The sequence below is a fragment of the Bidens hawaiensis genome, unplaced genomic scaffold (genome assembly GCF_021521415.1).
Source record: "Bidens hawaiensis isolate Kalapana, Puna unplaced genomic scaffold, B.hawaiensis_p1.1 tig00014295_1, whole genome shotgun sequence".
Classification (NCBI taxonomy): Eukaryota; Viridiplantae; Streptophyta; class Magnoliopsida; order Asterales; family Asteraceae; genus Bidens; species Bidens hawaiensis.
Window position 1 is genome coordinate 579702 of NW_027492230.1, and position 20403 is coordinate 600104.

Consider the following 20403-nt stretch of genomic DNA (forward strand, 5'->3'; position numbering starts at 1 on the left):
GAGCTGTATTGGGATACTTGGAAATCGGGCTATATTGAGATACTTGAATTTTCGAGAAATGGGTATTTTAATAATCCCGATAATATCAACTCATGAATTCGATGCCATCATTTTGTATTAATCATCACACAGTTACATTTTCAAATTAAAATTAATTGGTTTTGAAATAATTGTCTAGGATTTAACGAAAAAAGATTTCAAAAATAATAAAACTTATTTTTTTAGTTTATGTTTTTTAAATAAAAACTTTTAAAGGAAAATTATTATTAACCAATAAAAAATAGGAGTAAGAAAATGCGCTTTAAAAAATAACTTATTGTAATAAATATTGTTCGAAGTACCCGTTTCAACATATACTATTTTCTGTCAACTGATTTGAGGGAAAAACTCTATATATAGCGGATAATAACTAGTTGGGTATATTTATCCTATTATTATTATTATTATTATTATTATTATTATTATTATTATTATTATTATTTTTGGATTGGGAATGATGTAGAACAATAAACTTTTACACCTGGACAATTACAGACTAACGGCAGATAGACGGGCAACAAGCTGTGTCGTTATCCCCTTCTGAATAGCAAACCTTACCCTACTAAACACAACGTCTCTTTAGCATGGGCGGAGTTACTGCTGACCACCTGCTGAACCCGCTTAAGGAACTGAACCGCGTCAGGGCCGAGAGCGCCAAAGGTGTCAAAAGCAAACGGTACGAACACGTGCTAATTCTCAAGGCAAGCTTTCTTGTGCTTAGCTACTTTACCCGCCTCTGCCTTGTTTATCGCATGACCCACCACAAACCCGTGGTCCCGTAGCCCAACGAGGGGGGATACGCCTATCAAATCAACGCACGCGTGCTTCCCTTTTTCCCATCCAAAAACAAGAATGTCAGCGGGTCGTAGGGTTGATCTCTCATCTAAAGGGTCGGCTAAGAAGTTCACCGGGGCTTCCTTTTTTGCCGAGATCCCGGCCCGCTTAAGGACGTCGTAAAGCACATATCGAACTAGATCATGTCGATATTTAAAGCCCAGTAATTCTTTGCAATGGACTGCATGCTCCCCAAAAGAATCCAAACAAGCCTTTTGGCATACGGGACACGGGTCATCCACCGGGAAAAAGGGTACCATCAACCGGTATTTGAGGATGGCCCGATATTCCACTGCCGGCATACATTGCCCTAAACCTTCAATGGGAACAACTGACAGGAAATCCTGAGCGTGAGGGGCACGTAAACACTCAAACACGGCTCGCTGCCGCGGGGACAAAGCGAACTTCTCTTCAACTGTCTTGACGATTTCACCATATAAGGCATTCGCCAAAATTTTCTGGGCTTTAGGAGGGGCGGTGTCTTTAAAGTAGAAACCGCCAAGATCAAGATCAGGAAGAGAACTATACAGGGTATCCAACGCACCCCTATAATCAGAGTCAAACAACCCACCCCCACACTCCCGTAGGATGTGGTCTTGAAGAACCCAAGATTGGGCCCTTGAAGCCACAAAAGCGAAATAAACGTTCTATTTTCCTATTATTTAGCAATACATATTAAGGTTATGTTTTTCTTGGTCAATAAACGTTCGACGGTTCTCCAATCTCTTCTTGTTGTGTTCATATCAATTCAGGACTTGAATTAGCTTACAATCAATTAACATAACAAATTAACAATATAATAAATATCAATAAAACTGACCAACTTTCTTAATTTGTTACTATACATTATAACAAGATGTGAATTGATTATTAAATCAATATTCCAAGAGTACGAGTATACATACTTATCTATCCAACTAAACAATGTATATTCTAATATCCAAAGAAATTAATAATTTGAGGAAACATTCTCCACGTCACCAATCATGATGATACCAAAAGTTATGGGCATACAGGGCATGGGTCTCGTATAATTTTTGGAAACCATCACCCACTAGAATTAATCCATCTTTTCCTCGTTTCTGTCTCCTTTCATTTCATCTTATCATTTGATCCAAAATATTATTATTATTATTCACTTCAAAACCACCTTTAATGGAAGTCGAATACCAAGAGGTACGTAGTTGTTTGATTGATTTTAGCAAATGGGTTTTGTTTATTTGTCACTAAATTTGAATCTTGATCACATGGGTGTTATGATTTTGTTATAAAAGTTGGATTTTTAGTGGTGGTTTTTGTGAACTTTTAGGAGTATATAAAGAATTCAAGAGGAGTTCAGCTTTTTACTTGCAGATGGCTGCCTCTTTCTTCTCCAAAAGCTCTTGTCTTCCTCTGCCATGGTATGTGTGTGTATATATATATATCATTCACACACATAAAAGTTTTGTGATTATAGGGTTTACTGATGGAAAATTTATCAATTGTTAATTGTTGTTTTGAAGGTTATGGCATGGAATGTGGTGACTTCATGAAAGGTAAATGTATCTTCTCGTATTGAATTGAGTTTTGTTTACACTTTTGATAGTTTTATCATGCCTGATGACTAATATATTAGATAGTAGATACTAGATAGTGACGGAATTGAAACTTCTCGGCAAAAATGCAAAATAGCCTGTCTAAATTTTTTTTACATATAGTACTAAGAAAGCTTATGTTTTCTAAATTTCAATTCTTAAAATAATATTCAATTACAACAAAGAGGCAGATAAGCTGATAACAAGTTACGCCGCAACCTTTTTTGAATGACAAAACCGATCATACTGAAAACAAAACTATGCTTCATCGGCATCGATGAGTTACTATGCAAGACCCGTTGAACTATTTTCTAAATTGATTCATAAAATTTTTAAATATATAAATAACTCAAAAAAAATCTGAATTACCATACCACCTTTTCCTGAAGTTTTTTTTGTCAACAACGACTTGAAAGGTTCAACTAGCAATTTCTAAAAATGAAAACATATTTTTAGGTAACAAGTTCTAATAATTGCAAGGTTGATGGCCCCTATTTACCTTCTTTTTGGTTCCGTCATGTGGTGATATGTAAATCTAATCTATAGCCAAAAACATTTTGACATTTGTTTGCCTCACTTGAAAAGGTTATAATAAATTAATACCTATTTTAGTTGTAGATTGATATGCTCAATTTTAACATGGGCATTTAAAATCAATGCCCACTTAAAAAGGACAAAAGACTACGACATGTTCACTCAAAAATTCATTTTTTTAATTTTTTTAGAGGACCATTTATTGCGTTAATATATATTTTTTATAATTATTTAGAAATTTTAAGGTTTTTGGATAATATTGGTATTCTTTTTTTGTAGTTTTATACTACATTGGTATTGTATAACTTATAACTGTATCATCTTATTTGACATGATCATTGCATATTTTGTGGTGTTTACTTTCATAGTTAATTAGTTATTAATCATTCTAATATAGAAAAGGAAATTCGATTGTAGGATGCGGGACCAAGCTAGCTAGCTATGGATACGCAGTGTTTGGGATTGATTATGAAGGACATGGGCGATCTATGGGTGCACGTTGTTACATCAAAAAGTTCGATGACATCGTTAATGATTGTTACAACTACTTTAAACTTGTTTCTGGTAAGCATCACTTATCAAAAATCAAGTTTTGAAGTGATCATTATAAATTATGTTTATTTAAGTATATATTTAAGTGTGACATAATCAATTTTTTTGGATAATTAAATCTATTATTATCAAATTATTTTAAGGTAACTTGTACCATACTCAAAACAACTTGTATCTAATTATTGCAACTTCAACCAATGAATACACATAGACCCTCCATTCCAATGAACATCTAATTACTTGAAAATAATAAGGTTGTAGGTTGTGGGCTAACATTGTGTCATTGCCACATAGGCAGCAAGACATTAGCTAGTCAACCGTTAACTAGCGTGCTATGAGTAAACTAAAGTTAAATGAAACAAACAAAAAAAAAATTTGATTGGTTGTCACGGGGTGAAACCCCACCCACCATTTGGTGAAGATGGTGCTAACATGTTGTGCCTTGCCCTTTGGCTCTCCTTTACTTGAAGCGGCACGGTATAGAGTTTGTTAGAGTGCCTGTGTGACACCCTTGTTTGGCGTCTCATGTGAGCCCGCAACGACCAATCTAAGTGTTGTATAACCACTTTCACTGATAGAAATTTTTTGGTTATATATAGTATATGATACTTGTTTTATATGTGTATCTGACACTCGCGTAACCTTGATTCGTCAAACATTTTCAACAAGTGATATCACTCAAAACAAAATCATAATCCACCACTAATATTCACTTCTTTAAATCATATAACTTCATGGAAAATTTTGTATATCAGGAAAAGATGAATACAAGAACAAAAAAAGATTCTTGTATGGAGAGTCAATGGGTGGTGCAGTAGCCCTTCTTGTACACAAAAAAGATGTAAATTTCTGGCATGGTGCTGTTCTTGTGGCTCCCATGTGTAAGGTAAACCTACAAACTAAGGGCTAATTTGATCTAAATATTAATCAAATCATAATTATTTTGTACTAATTTTCAATATATTTTGTTGATAGATATCAGAGAAAGTGAAACCTCACCCACTAGTGGTTAAAATATTAACAAGAGTAGAAGACTTGATTCCCACTTGGAAGATTGTTCCTACAAAGGATGTCATTGAGGCTGCTTTCAAGGACCCTCTTAAAAGACAAGAGGTACTAGTTAAATTCCATTACTACCCCTCATCTTACCTCTTACACTCCTATCTGCCCAAGGCTAATTCTGTAAACTAACACGTGTGTACAGATTCGCGGGAACAAGTTGGTTTATCAAGAGAAGCCCAGGCTTAAAACAGCTCTTGAGTTGCTTAGAACTAGCATGAGCCTTGAAGACACATTAAATGAGGTTATTTTACAAAATAACCCTCTTGTGTTGACGATTCGTTCATAAACCGTTTGTTTATACTATTAATGAACAAAGAAAAACAAACACGAACACCATCAATTTCTTAACAAACGAACATGCTAACAAGAATACTCCGTTCATTTAATTGTTTGAGTTCGATCGTTTGTTAAATGAACAAATGCAACAATGCCCGGTTTGCATTCGTTCGATTTGTTTACAGACCTACTCTCAGCCAAAAGTCTGAAACAATGTTAAATTTGACTTTATTGGCAGGTGAAAATACCCTTCTTTGTGTTGCATGGTGAAGCCGATACAGTCACGGATCCAGAAGTAAGCAAGGCTTTATATGCTCAAGCGAGCAGTCAAGACAAGAGCATAAAACTCTACCCAGGTATGTGGCACGGCTTGACCGTTGGTGAGACAGACCACAACATTGATATTGTTTTTCGTGACATCATTTCTTGGCTTGACAAGCGATGTAGTGACACGTGTACAACTACATCAACATGTGAGGACACATTGGTTAATATTTCTTGGGTCGATCAAGGCAAAGTGTCATCACCATCAATACAACAGGCGCGCAGGTGGAAAGCAGGACGGTTGCATTCCGCCATGTAACAGCCTGCAGCCAAACTGTTATCCTTGTTCTAGTTGAATAATGTATATATATATAGAGACATGTGATTTATTCAATGGATAATATTACGTTTTTACAACAGAATCTAGTAGCAATGGTTCATCATGTTATAAATGATTGTATTTTTTAGGTTACATGATAGCCTGATAGGGAGTCTTGGTTAATTAAGTTAATAGTTGGTTGCGGGTCTGCTTAATTTACCTACGTTTTAGTTAATAAATTCAGTTAAGTTTTAGATTAAACAAAAGACACAATTGTTAATCTACAAACTGTTAATTTACAAACTGAAAGGAAAAGACAATAATATATCATAATATATAAATTTAAAGCTGTATAAAGGTTGGGTTCAGTTTGTATATATTGGTCAGATTAAGTGTTGTGGAGGTGGAGGGGGCGCCACTTCCCATCCACCTCAGCCAAAAACCATACTCCACACCACAACACAATGTAGGCGCCAAACCTGCATCCCCCCTCTCACCATTCCCATAACGCGCAAATAAAATATGATGTTTTTGACACAAATAAATATATGGGTCGTGTTTGGGTTGAACAATGAAACCTAACAACCAGCAACTCGTCAACTCGCCACCATAACACGACTGGAAGAATACAGTGATGGGTGGTACTAAGTATAACTACATGCACTAATCAGCCACAATGTCAGCTAAATGTGGTGGTCGGTGGTAGGTGATGGTGGCTAGATGTGGCGGCACTGTTAGGGATATCAGATTTCAGAAAATGGTGGCATTGAAATGTTTAGTATTGTTTTCACCGAGTTATTAAGATTCTAGTTACCAATATCAGTGTACAGATTTATCCCAATCCTCATCCTTATCCCATCCCTATCTCTCCCTATCATTATCCTCATCCCCATCCTATCTTACATAAGCTGCTTACCTAAGACCGAAGGCATAACACCTCCAGTGGACCGGGTTTATTTATCCAAACGATTGCATAAATTAACTGGTGTTATAATGAGCCAATCCGCGCCAGTCAAGCCGAGTCAGGACGACTTTGAGATCAGCTCTAACTTTAAACCGAATACGATTTGAAATATGGGTCAGGATGACTTCAAGTCGTGTTCGGGTTGAACAACTCAACCTCCCAACCCGCAACCCGTCACGAACACCCCCAAGTCCCCAGGCTGCTGGAAGGAAAAAGTAACTGGTGGCATCGTACTAAGCATAACTGCATGCAATAATTGGCCACCCTGCCAGCTAGATGGGGTAGCAGGTGCCGCCAAGTAAGTGGCGGTAATGGTAGCTAGATGTGCAGGCACAGCTAGGGAGTATCCAGAATTGGTGGCATTAAAATGTTGCCTATAGTTGACACCAAGTTATGAAGATTACTCACAAAATGAATATCACCGTCCACAAGATCTAAGTCACATAGGCACCATTTCTTATATAACCATAAACAGATTTATCAATAGCCGTAAAATAAGCAGATGAAACACTGTATATTATAATACAGTTTATCGATGGTAAACATACACACAAGTATATAGTAACAAAGATTCAAGCAGTTTCAAGCTGCAGGCAGTTGACTAAGTAAGCACATGCCAATCATGTCTTAACCTTCTAAAGCCAAGACTATGAAGAATATAAGTACAAGTAATTTGCAGCTTACTTGGGGTAAAGCTAACCTGAGTGTTTGGTCTTTGGCTTCTTCACAATCATCACAGTGCAATGGGCATGATGAGTAACATAGTCACTTACACTCCCCAAAACCGCCCTAGATAAACAATCATGTATAGTGTTTAATCATGAAAAACTAGAACAGAAATTGAAACAAGAATCATTAAGTTTACATGTTAAGTAATTGAATAAAGGTTACCTTTTAATTGCTCCATAACCATGGCTACCGACTACCAGCATGGTAGCATGGTGCCTCTCTACAGCTTCACATAGAACATTCCTGGCATCGCCTTCCACAACTTCAACCTTCACATCATTCACCTGCATCGAGAAATCATCTTTAAGAAACAATCCAAACAAGAGCAAATGATTTAAGTAATACACAAATGAAACATTTCAACACCAAACACCCATGATTTTAAATGCATATGAATAATATGATGCTAAAAGTTCAATAAAAAAAGAGCAAGGATCATTCATAACCGCATACGATTCCAAATGCACAAGCCCTAATCGTAGATCATTAGAAGCTAAAAGTGTTATAAAAATTCAAAATCATTTCACAAAGAGCAAGGATCATTCAACATCCCCAAATGATTCCAATTGCACGAGCCCTAATTCTGATCATTAGATGCTAAACGTTTTCCAATAATTCAAATTCGGTTCACAATTTCTATCACACAAGCCCTAATCCTATTATTCTAGGTATAAAATCTCAGAAAAACAGCAAAATTGAATGATCAATACCACTACCATTAGCCTAAGTTTCTACAAATACATAAACATATTTAACATACGAAACCTAATAACCTTTAACCTAGGGATTGTCCATAACCTCACAAATTTAACGCCGAATTCAATTCGATTACAGCAATAGATTCAAAATATACATTTCATCAACACTAAACAAAATAATCTAGTTACAACATAAAGGCAGGTAAGCAGGCAACAAGCTGCGCATAGATTCAGAATTGGAATCGAAATTTAAATCATCCAGCTAGATTAATATTTAATACCAATCCTCAATTATATAATAATTCAAATAAGACAGAACTACACGAACCGATTTCGAGTGACAAAGCTCCTTAGCTCGTTCCACGACTCTTGCAGCGATCTTCTTCAAATCGGAATCCACAAACGGATACACATCCGCTGCACCTGAATTCACCAACAAAAACATATCAAAACAAACACAATAATCACAACAAATGAATAATAATTGATTTACCTGGACCGGCGAAACCGATGGCGGAAGTCGGAGAAGGCTTGGAGTGAACAACGATCAGCTTGAATGGAGTATTAGGAGCAGAAGGTACTAGAAAGTGATCCAGAGTCCATTCCAGTGCGTAAAAGCTGTGATCGCTGTCATCGATGCCGACTACCATCACCGGTTTCTGTTCCGTTTCCGTGTTCGCCATTGATTTATTTAATTTTGTTTCGTTCTTCCTTCGCGATGTGTGTAGAGTATGTGACAAAGATGAATATTATTATAGACAACGGATTAACGCCGTTAGATGGAAATGGAAATGATTATTGTTATTATTTGAGTGACGTTGGGACCCATACGACGACACCTTCAACGGAATTCGTTTGGAAATTGAATACCACCACCTCAAAGGCGCATGGTAATGGTGTATGTATGGTTCTCGTGTACAATAAGCCTAGTCACCACACCTTTTAATCTTACGTATATTATTTTCTAAGAATATTAATTAGTATCCACTCTTGGATACGTGTATATTATAGTTTTGGTCTCTATGGTTACACGTTTGTTTAATTGTTTTTCACTGTTTGTTCTAACGTAGCATGTTTGGTAAGTAAAGCTAATACCTTTTACAAAATTACTGCAATACCTTTATTTTGAAAAAGTTAATTAAAACCATAATCACCTCCCATTCTCTTCATCTTCAATAACCGACTATATTAGTTTGGCTTAAGTTGCACAAATTTATGAAACTGAAGCCAAACCAATGTGACGGATAGCTAAATCGATAACTAACAAAATTGTATATTTTTAAAGATTAGTATCATTGAGGGAGAGAAACAAACACTTCGATATGTATTGGGACCTAATATGTATTAAATTTCTTAATCTTTTTGGTTAGAATCACTTGTTAAAACTCATTTTAACTTTTATTAAAGTTCAAATCTACATTAAACAGGCAAAAAAATTGCATTTTGAATGATTAAAAATGTTGGTTATAATTCAGTTTAGTATTAAGCTTAATTACAAATCATAATGCATCTGAATTATCGGTATATCCTTCTAAATAACATTAAAAAATTCAATACTAAATTTAAATAGGAAAATTATAGATCTGCTCCATTGACAAACTTTCTTTACCAAAAAGAATACTAAAAAAAGTATTACAAACTTATAAAATTAATAGTAGGTCTTCAAATGTCCATTTCTCGCCAAGCCAGTGAGAAAAAGTGTGAATTTCTCACCCAAAATTATATAATAATAATAATAATAACAATAACAATAATGTGTTATATAGATTTTGCTAACTCAACGATAAATTATGGCATTTTTTCATCGTTTTTTGAAAAAAAAAATACATCTCTCTCACTTTAAAAATCATCAAAATTATTTTATTTTCATTTAAAAAAAATAAAGAACAATTAAAAACAAAAATAAAAAAACTTAAAAAACAAAATTGTAGATTCAAATTCAAATTATAGTATAAAAAAACTAAATAGTTACCAAACACACATTTAAGAGGGTTTTCAAGCATATCCTCCGGGTATACTAGGGCCTGAATACATTCTATATTTACATACTTATTGATGGGAATAAATTATATGGAGTGAAATTCGAATGAGATGTGAATATAAAGTTGAAACTTATCACAGTAATATATTAAAAAACTTGTAATACATGTAAAAAGTACAAAACATTCTCTTTAAAATTATTTACACACAAAGATAAGGTAATATCATTTTAATTCTTAAATAAATTAATAATTAATCAATAATTATAATCTTTTTGTTTTTATAGTTTTGGCACAAAGTTATTTGAACTTTATAAACTAAAACGAGTTGATAGTAAAATAGTACTAATGTAAAAAAAATATTAAGGCTCATTATTATGGAGGGGCTCTAAAGACTTCGACGTCATCGTTAAGTAAGAAATGGAGCTTCAATGCTCATCTTCATAACGCCCTCTATTGTGTTTCCATACAATGATACCCATAAAACGTCCTTAAAAACGCTAATAGCGAACCCTCTAAATAAATAAAAAAAAGTACAAACATTTCACTTTTTCATACTATACAAAGAGGTGACTCCGTCATCAAGCTGAAATGAAATGTTCGTTTGACAGAATAAATGAGACAGGCCGAATATATGAACTCAAGGCAACACAACGACTCATATTCTTTCACTTGTTGTGGCAGACAACATTCTAGCACCAGTAGGCAACCATGGTTTGGATTGCAAAACCGCCAGCACTAATCTCGAACTGTTGTATACAACGAAGATGACACATTTTGTAGGATTGGTTATATTGATCTTTACACCACTTGACCAGAATTTTCTGGAGTTTCGCGGAAACCGTCACACAGGGTCGATTGTAAGGGTTAAATTTGTATGCAACGAATATAAATATACATCAAATACTACTAATGTTATATTAATTTATTTTTATAACATGTTCAGGCCTGGACAAACAAACTAATGGTTTGGCGGTCAGAAGAAATACGAACAAAAGAGGAGTTTTTCGAAGTGATTGTTGTCGGTTCAACTGTACACGACTCACAAATGTATTTCAACCAGCAGATACTTGTGATCTTTCTGATCGTTAACCACCAACATCAATTTAGCTTGCTGTTCCCTCACAAACCTACTGTTGCTGATTTCAAGTTACTTTCAATTCAGAGGTACGTATCTATCTCGGTACTGGTTTACTTTTATGTATTATTGTTCATTTTGATCAAGTTTCTGTTTAATTAGATAAGAGTGCAGATCAAGTGTTTGATAAAATGCCTAAATGAAACCTGCAATTACATGTACAGTCACATCATTAACTTATTTAGATATTACAAGCACTAAAATTACACTTTAGAATAATAATGAATCATCTTAACTTAATACATTCAATCTGGCAAACTTTTAGACAAAAGTTTAGCATAATATCATTACCCTAGACTAGACAACTGATTCATCAAAACTGTCAATCACAAGCCTCTTCTTAAACCTTGTGCTTTTATTTGACTAACTGTTTATAAACCAGAAGACCGGTTCGCATACTCCTGAACCAAAGCCCCAAATAGTGACGGCCTCTCAATCAACCGCGAAGGTTTATCAAACTCTTTAGCATAACCTGTTTAAAACAAAACAAAACAAATTCACAACTCAGTGAATTCAAGTTTAAAACCACAGATTCAACAAGTATTGTTTAGATAAGGTTAATTATATTTATTAGTGTTACTTATCAATTATCATCCTCAGTCAAATTACAGACTTCAGATGTACTAGTTCCAGGCTTTTAAATATAGGTAGGCATGTAATTATGTAAACGAACTGAACGTTCGGTGAACCATTCACAAAGTTTGTTTATTAATAAACGAGTGACCATGAACAACTCTTTTTGTTCATTGAGTTAAATAAATGAGCATGAATGCGTGTCTCGTTTATGTTCGTTCGTTTACGTTCATTTATCTTCTCGTTAGTTTAAGTTCGTTCATTTACATGTGTTCATATAATCATTTAATATACTTACGCATGCTACAGTTTAGTCTAGTTTATGTAACTGAAATATCTCCTCTAGTCCTCTTACAATTTAGTGTAGTTTGATCTAACTTTTAGACTCAACATAATGATGTCAACAACACATTAACTTTTAATTGGTGTGTGCTCTGTTTGTTCATTGATGTTCGTGAAGCATTCGTTTATACGATTAACGAACGAACATGAACAAGCTCATTTTCTCAACGAACAAACACGAACAAGAAAACCAGTCTGTTTAATAGTTCGTTTGGTTTGCTTACAAGCCTACATATAAGAAAAGGAGTTATCAGTTACCAGCATCAATGACGAGGACACGGTCACAGTCCATCACAGTTGGTATTCTATGAGCAATGCTAATAATGGTACAGTCAGCAAAGTCCTCGCGTATGATTTTCTGAATTACTGCATCGGTCTGTGAATCAACAGAAGCAGTTGCTTCATCCATGAACAACAGCTTGCTGTGCTTCAACATCACTCTTCCCAAACACAAAAGTTGTCTTTGTCCCACGCTCCAGTTATCCCCATTATCAACAACTAACAAAAAACAAACAAAACCAATATGATTAAATACACAGCCCAACTTCTTCTGTTAAATAACTATTTTTAGTACCTGCAGAATCCAATTTTCCTGGTTTTGCAGTCACAACATCATTAAGCTGACATCTTTCAAGAGCCTGCAAAACAAATTCTTCGGTAAGATGAATAGGCATGTAAACGAATCGAACGCTCAGTGGACAGTTGTGATCGTTTGACAGGAAGTTCGTTTATATAGAACATGAACAAAAACTTTTGTTCATCTAGTTAAATGAACGACATGAGGTCATGTCTCGTTCATCTGTATTCGTGAACGTTCGTTAGTTTACGTTTGTTTAAGTTAGTATATACATTTAATTTTTTTTTGGCTCATTACAATACAAGTTAGTCTAATTTTAATTAACTTTTTAGGCCCAAAACATTATTCTTCACATAACTATACTAGTTTTAGCTTTGATTATGTTCCTTCATCTATGTTCAATTTCGGCCGTTTATTACTTTCGTGAACCGCCAGTTTACACTTTACACTATTAACGGACGAACACAAACATGTTCATTTTTAATGAATGAATATGTGCAAGAAAACCTCGTTCATTTAATTGTTTGCGACTTTGCGTTCAATTATTTGTTTGGTTAAAGTTAAACGAACGAACACGGCCATGCTCTGTTCGTGTTCATTCGGTTCTTTTACAAGCCTAGAGATGAATCAACGGAGGCCAAAAATGTTATCATCTTCGGTTATTCTATATTTAACCGAAGGGCCCAAGTTAGGTTTCTCTAGTGTTTCTGGTTTCGGTTTTGTATATATTAATAATCCAGTTAAACATGTAGTCACTTATACAAAACAAGTTTTACCCTCCAGATCTCTTCATCAGTATGTTGACCAATGGGGTCAATATTGCTTCTAACAGTGCCTTCAAAAAGAATTGGTTCTTGAGGAATGATCCCAAATCTTGACCTTAGATCATGCAATCCAAGGGTGGAGATGTTGATGCCATCAATGATTATACTTCCGCTAGATGGCTCTACCAACCGAAACAGAACCTGGATCAGAGTTGACTTCCCACCACCGGTCCTACCAACCACACCGATCTTTTCGCCTCCTTTAATGCTTAGTGTAATCCCTTTAATAACCAGAGGCGTGTTGTGCCGATACCTCACCTGTTTTTACAACAAAACATTAAGAAACTTTAACTTTAAAATGAACATAAGACACGAGCTTAGATACCTGAAGATCTTTGAGTTCTACATTGCCATGAGAAGGCCAATTTGAAGGAGGAGGGTTATCTTTTTTCACCCATTCGGCTTCTGAAGGTATGTTGGTGAACTGTTTAATTCTTTCAACCGAAACCATCCGGTTTTCAACAAAACAACTCATGTATAAAGCAAAAAACAACACTCCATTAAGTGACAAACCGTACGAGAGTGATAATCCAACGTTCTCTGATCAATATTGCACATTTCAAGATTAGTTAGCTCTCTAACAAGTAAAACAATGTGAAACGTGACAGGAATTTAAGCTCACCTGGTTTAATAATACTGCTAGGTAAGATGATCATGAACACTGTGGAAGCACATAGAAATAAGCTTCCGAGAAACTCCAAACGAAAGCCTAACCACCCGTTGGATCCGTTATTATGAAAATCCATTCTTAGGTTTTCGTTCACGCGGTCAATGTTTTCTTGAACGAACCTGTCTTGCTTTTTAAAACACCGAATTGTCATAACGCCCGAGATGCTCTCTGAGAAATGGTGAATAACGGGTGCTTTTGTAATCGAGTCAAGTCGTGTTAATTCACGAGACGTTGCCAGATAGTATCCCTGAAACAATTAGTTGTGTTTAGCTCACGGGCCTAAGTTAGGTTTATCTAGGGGTTCTAGTTTCCGGTTTTTATATATTAAGGGATATCCCTCCATTGTAAACACAACATTCGGATATAATAATAATAATAATAATAATATTATTATTATTATTATAATTATTATTATTATTATTATTATTATTATTATTATTATTATTATTATTATTATTATTCTAGTCTCTTTTACACATGTCAATTCACCAAAAATATTAAACTAGACATACCCGAAACCAAAAGTTGAGCCAACCAAGAGGAACCAATAGAAAAACAGTTGGCCACGCGTACTGACAAGTGATGATGACAATGCCAATCACCGTTACGAACATGGCAAGAGTCAGGTTCATCATGAACGGAAGGAAGACATCGAGGTTTGTTTGATCACTTGATGCCTGAAAATATCAAGCAAATAACCTCTGTAAACGTTTAGCATTTACTTACTGAAAAAGTGAAAATGATGATAATAATAATAATAATAATAATAATAAAAATAATAAAGATTTAAGAAACGATACCCTGCTGAGGATTCTTCCGGAAGGTGTTGTGTCGAAAAACGACATTGGAGCATGAAGTATACTGTAAAGAATCTGCTTAAAAAATATCTGGGAAGTTTTAAGCCCGAGGAACGTTGAAGAAACAATTCTACAGAATACCAAAACGAGTGAAAGACCGGCTATAGCTGTATAGACTTCTATAAACAACGTAGGATTGAAATCCCGTTCACCGGACGTTTCATACGCCAACCAGTAATCACTTGTCATTTGTGCGCCTTGCCACGCGACTGAAAAAACCAAAACAATAATCGGGCCCCACCATCCGGAAGCCTCGGTGACATAAACCTTATAAACACCTAAACTGATTCTTCCGGTTTCCCTCTCTTCTTCCTCAATTAACTTTGATGTGCCAATTATGGAACTAGATTTGGATCGTTCTAACGCCTTTTGATCTTCTTCTCGTGGGTTTAGGCTAGGAGATTTTTGAAGGGGTTTAGGGGAGGCACTATCTGATGTGGTAGCTTCCATTTCAACTAGTTGCATCGAGGTCTCGTGGGCGGAAACTAAAGCTTTAAAATCCATACCAGATTCTAGTAGCTCATTATACTTTCCCGATTGAACAATCATTCCGTCTCGCATCACCTAAAACAGATACGAGTTGAAATCAAGAACAAACAAACAAATCCTAATAAAAGATTATGATACTTACTAAGATAAGATCAACATTATGGAGGAAATCAACTTGATGTGTGACAAGTAAGATTGTCTTGTTTCGTAGAGCCCCCCTCACACATTCCTACAATCAAAGTTTAAAAACAAAACTGTGAGAATTACTACTCGAAACAAATGAATAAATTTTGTTCTAATATGCATGATCACCTTAAATATTTCAGAACCCGTGTGAGCATCGACAGCACTAAAGACATCATCAAGAAGATAAATGTCACAATCTTGATAAACAGCTCGGGCGAGTTGAATCCTTTGTTTTTGGCCACCGCTGAGGTTAATCCCACGTTCTCCTATCTCGGTTTGGTCTCCAAATTCCATCATTTCTAAGTCTTTCTCCAAGCAACAGTTTTTGATCACTTCCTTGTATTTCCGCCTATCCATTGGCAAACCAAATAAAATATTCTCTTGAATTGTCCCGTTTTGTATCCATGCTGTTTGTGCAACATACGCGGTGCTCCCACATACCCTCACCTGTCGAAAACAAAGTTAACAATGTGTTTTCTTGAATTATATCATCTACTAATCATTTTTAATGAAGTTATAAGTGGTACCTTCCCAGATATTTTGTGCATTTCGCCAATAACGGATGAAAGAAGTGACGACTTCCCGGACCCCACGGTCCCAACAATTGCTGCTAGTGCACCTTTCTTGATCTCAAAGCTCAAATTCTTGACCACAGCACCATCAGCAGCTTCATCATCCCAACTAAAAGACCCATCTTTAACCTCAACCGCCGTGCCATCACCACAACCCTCCCGCCTCTCAACCGCCCCCTCATCCAACTCCTTACTCAACATGAAGGCATCCAATCTTCCCAATGAAATCATAGCCTGTGAAAGTGAGATCATTGATTGAGGGAACGTACGGATTGGCTCTTGCAAGTTCTTAAACAATGATGTTGCAGTGAAAACCGTCCCTGCATCAAGTGGGATTCCGAGCAAAATCGCACTTCCAAAAGTGAGCGACGAGACGAACAAAGGCGCACTCCATAAAACAATCAAGTTTCCACCAATTGAAAACATGAATTTGGTTAACCAACCATATTCGGACTCGCGAAACGCTTGAATCCGCTTGTTGAAATGTTCTTCCCATGCTTGAAACTTAATCACCCTCATGTAACTAAGCATCTCATTAGTCGCTTTCATCCTTGAGTCCCGGTTTTTCATTATACTAAACTGAAACCTATTGTTCCTTTTGGTTCCAAAAACCACATAAACCAAAACTGCCATGATCCCGGCTAAAGCTACCAAAGATGGCACGCCGAGGTACATGTAAAGTATGCCTAACGCTATCGACACTTGAAGCGGCATGAGCCAAATAGCATGCAATTGAAGCATCATATCACCAAGCTGTTGTGCATCAACAGCCATGTAGTTCACTATCTGTCCAACACCGTGCGATTGTCTAGCCGAACACGAGAGGCGCAGCCCCTTTTTGTATAATGATGTTATCAATGTCGACCGGATCAACATTCCAAGCTTTTGGGAGTTGAAATTGAACTGGTGGGATGACAACACTTCAATAAACTTTGCAACAAGAAGGATTAAGATCAAGTAATACCCTTCGTACGGTGACGATCTCTTCCCAGAAGTATAATCAACAAACCTTTGAATCAACAACGGACCGACATACATAACACACACCCTTATAACCGCAAGGAACGCAGTAAACGCGATATGTTTCCAAAAACACCGAATTAACGCGAGGCGAACCGGATGTTTTGAATTCTCATGAGGCTTAGGCCAATTTTCTGCAAAAAGCTTTGACATCTTCTCGGCCCGATGCTCAGGTGAGAGAGTTGGGATGTCATCGAGTTTTAGAGGGGCTTTATACCCTTTCTTCAACAATGGGTTCATCCACAACCAAAACACTTTGGATGGGATCGAAGCCGTTGCCCATCCGCTCAAGTTAGTTGATTTGTCCAACTCGTGAGCGGATGGTATTCTCTCATAACCATTACTATTACCGTTACTGTCGGATTCTGTAACCACCAAAACCCCAGTTGATCCGGTTATGGATACAATCAACAGGAAAACCGAAAACGGTAGTGAAATTAACAAAATTACGTCGTCGGATTTGAAATCCGAGGTGTTTCCAGTACCCGAACTTAACCGGACAACACCGGAAGAAGCCGACAAAGCGATTATAACGAAATTAACAATTAAAAACACCCGAACTGATACCGGATGATTCACCGCTTGAAACCTCTTTTCATGGAGGATCAAAACCAAGACTACAAAGAAACACAAAGCTTGAATCAACCAAGAAAACCCATCTATCAACTTCCATGTCGTCTGATTACCATTCGTAAACGCCAAAACCGACGAAACGACAGCACAAACAGTCAAAACGACCACCACGAGAAGCGACAGCTTAAACCGAAGATTAGTAGTGACAGTAGTTCTACTTTTGGCAATAAGAGGTTCGTCGATGGCGGAACCGTTGACTCCAACGGTTCCGCCATTACGGAACCTCGAAACAAGCTTTTGAACAGCGAATATGAAGAGTACGAGCAAGAAGATGACGTCAACGGCGGATAAAACCACTCGTTGTGGACATGATGCTAGGAAGATAAATCTTAGCCATTGGATAATAATAACAGAAGGTCCAGATTCGTTTAAGGAACATGAACTGGAAGTAATCCAAGATGATGATGAAGAAATCATCTTGGATTTTATATAACTAATTAGTGGAAAGAAATTAAGCTTTTGATTTCTCTTACACACCTTAACCAATCTGCATACTCCTGTAAGTAAATATATACAAAAGAATTATTATTACTATTATTTAAGAACCGAGAAACCAACAAGATCCCAGTTAATAAGGAAACGACAAAAGATAGAGACAAGTTTATTGAAATCTAAAACCAACCAAAAACAAACACGGTTCTTTCCTTCTTTCTTTGTTACGTGAAAAAGTATGATAATTAGAAAGTCAAGTTAATAAGTTTTATACGACTAAAATGAAGTGAGAGTTAATGAAAGTTACAGGTTACCGGAGACGATGAGTGTTCAGTCAACGGACACGTAGTGCAATGAGGGTTGTCACGAGTTGTATTAATGGCGGTGCATATGCATAGCGTGTAGAATATAATAATAATAATAATAATAATAATAATAATATTAAATTTTTTTTGGAACGACCAACTAAGTAACGCTGGGTACTCTGTAAGCGGCCCCATTGACAAAAGTAGCCTGAGCCGGCTACGAGTCCGGATGGACGGAGCCCCCTAGCGATCCACCTATTGAGGGATTCCCTGAATAAAACTCGACCCCCACACCCGCTAAACGGCACGACGGCGAGGAGCCGGTAAAACCGGGTGAAATCAGGACTCGAACCCTCGTCCCTCGTATCTTTCATATAAATTGATGATAGTGGAGTTTGAACGCTACCTCTCACTAGTAAAGTGAGTGCTATACTATTGACATTGATTCACAACCAATTTAAAATAATAATAATAATAAAATAAATAATAATAATAATAATAATAATAATATAAGAGGTCATGTAAGGTTTGGTGGAGTGTGTGGTTGGAAGTTAAAATAGTACGAAAGAGAGGACGGGGACATGAGGATTTTGGTGGAGCCGTTCACAGAGATACCATACCTCATTGCTTACGTCATAAGTGGGGGTTCATTTGTTAGCTCTAACCAACCCTTCAACGTACCAAACTTTAGAACGACAAGTAAAAAGTACTACAAATAAAAAATAAATACGTACATTTTGGGTGTTTATGAAAGGTCAAAATAGATTCATTTGCCTAAATGGGAAGCCATGGTTCTATCGTGTTACAACACTTTTCACAATTATGATTTTTTTGAAACATTGTTTGGGTACCCCCAATATCAAAAAATAAAAAATGATCACAGGATATTAACTATTCATGCCAGGTCTGATGCATACAGAGAAGAAATTAACTACTCTGGAAAAACCTCTTTAAATAGAGATCTCAAAGAATCTAAATCTTAACCAATATCTCATGCCATTTAATTAGAAGGACAATTCAAATTTGCTATTTAACATTTGTTATTATTATTATTCTATTTTAGGAATATAAAGTTACATATTAATATGAACTCGAGAACTCTGATTTCAAATCTTAATCATTCTCATACTATTGCATCAGGACAATTCAAATTTGCTATGTTATTATTATTATTATTATTATTATTATTATTATTATTCTATTTTAGGAATATAAAGTTACATATTTGTATGAAATTGATTAATAAAAATTTTGTAATGTGTAAAGTTTTGTTTCAAAAGGAAATTACTATTATCTTCTTTGGAAAGCCAAATTTATTTTACTTTTCAGGATTTTAATTAGGACTTTTAACTTTTAAGTGTGCAACTGGGCCATCAACATAACACATTATTATTTTTTTCAACCCTTAAATATCTATTAGTTTTGGCTGGCCAAACAACCTGACCATTTTAGTTTGTTCTTTCTATCAAAATTGTAATTATTATTTTGGACATGTTCAGTCAATCTTAACTGAACCAGCGTGTAAATAGTCTACTTTCTTTTTTTTAACGACCAACTAGGTAACGCCGGGTACTTCGTACGCGGCCTCCATTGGCCAAAGGTAGCCCGAGCCGGCCACTATTCCGGACGGACGAAGCCCCTAGCGGTCCACCCTATTGAGGGATTCACCGGATAAAACCCGACCCCACACCCGCCTAATGGCACGACAGCGAGGAGCCGGTAAAACCGGGTGAGATCAGGACTCGAACTTGGCAAGCCAGGGTCATCCCTCGTATCTCCCATATAAGTTGGTGATAGTGAGGTTTGAATCCCTACCTCTTACTAGTAAAGTGAGTGCTCTACCATTGAGCCACATCCAACTTAACCAGGGTGTAAAAAATTAGTAAAGAATTATGAAAAGCATTCATCTTCATCACCATCGATCATGAGGAACCTCTTAACCACTGGGTTATTATGGTCCA

At 36.2% G+C, this 20403-nt stretch overlaps 3 protein-coding genes across 3 annotated transcripts; 1 reads left to right on the forward strand and 2 right to left on the reverse strand.

Annotated features, from left to right (window-relative positions):
* Window positions 1-1799: 1799 nt before the first annotated feature.
* On the forward strand, window positions 1800-5659 carry LOC143546266 (caffeoylshikimate esterase-like). Its single transcript, XM_077037967.1, has 8 exons — window positions 1800-2049; window positions 2183-2273; window positions 2376-2408; window positions 3399-3545; window positions 4289-4419; window positions 4509-4646; window positions 4738-4836; window positions 5110-5659. Exons 1-8 carry the CDS (start codon window positions 2029-2031, stop codon window positions 5452-5454), a joined length of 1005 nt encoding a protein of 334 aa, XP_076894082.1. The 5' UTR covers window positions 1800-2028; the 3' UTR covers window positions 5455-5659.
* A 1254-nt stretch (window positions 5660-6913) lies between these two features.
* LOC143546267 (universal stress protein PHOS34-like) lies at window positions 6914-8615 on the reverse strand. Its single transcript, XM_077037968.1, has 4 exons — window positions 8339-8615; window positions 8174-8268; window positions 7310-7431; window positions 6914-7207 (listed from the first exon to the last, which is right to left on the reverse strand). The coding sequence occupies exons 1-4, from the start codon at window positions 8526-8528 to the stop codon at window positions 7114-7116; spliced, it is 501 nt and encodes a 166-aa protein (XP_076894083.1). The 5' UTR covers window positions 8529-8615; the 3' UTR covers window positions 6914-7113.
* A 2499-nt stretch (window positions 8616-11114) lies between these two features.
* Window positions 11115-18398, reverse strand: LOC143546268 (ABC transporter C family member 14-like). Its single transcript, XM_077037969.1, has 11 exons — window positions 16008-18398; window positions 15607-15927; window positions 15437-15523; window positions 14749-15369; window positions 14461-14625; window positions 13901-14195; window positions 13604-13818; window positions 13231-13536; window positions 12452-12515; window positions 12136-12375; window positions 11115-11434 (listed from the first exon to the last, which is right to left on the reverse strand). The coding sequence occupies exons 1-11, from the start codon at window positions 18120-18122 to the stop codon at window positions 11334-11336; spliced, it is 4530 nt and encodes a 1509-aa protein (XP_076894084.1). The 5' UTR covers window positions 18123-18398; the 3' UTR covers window positions 11115-11333.
* Between the last annotated feature and the right edge of the window lie 2005 nt (window positions 18399-20403).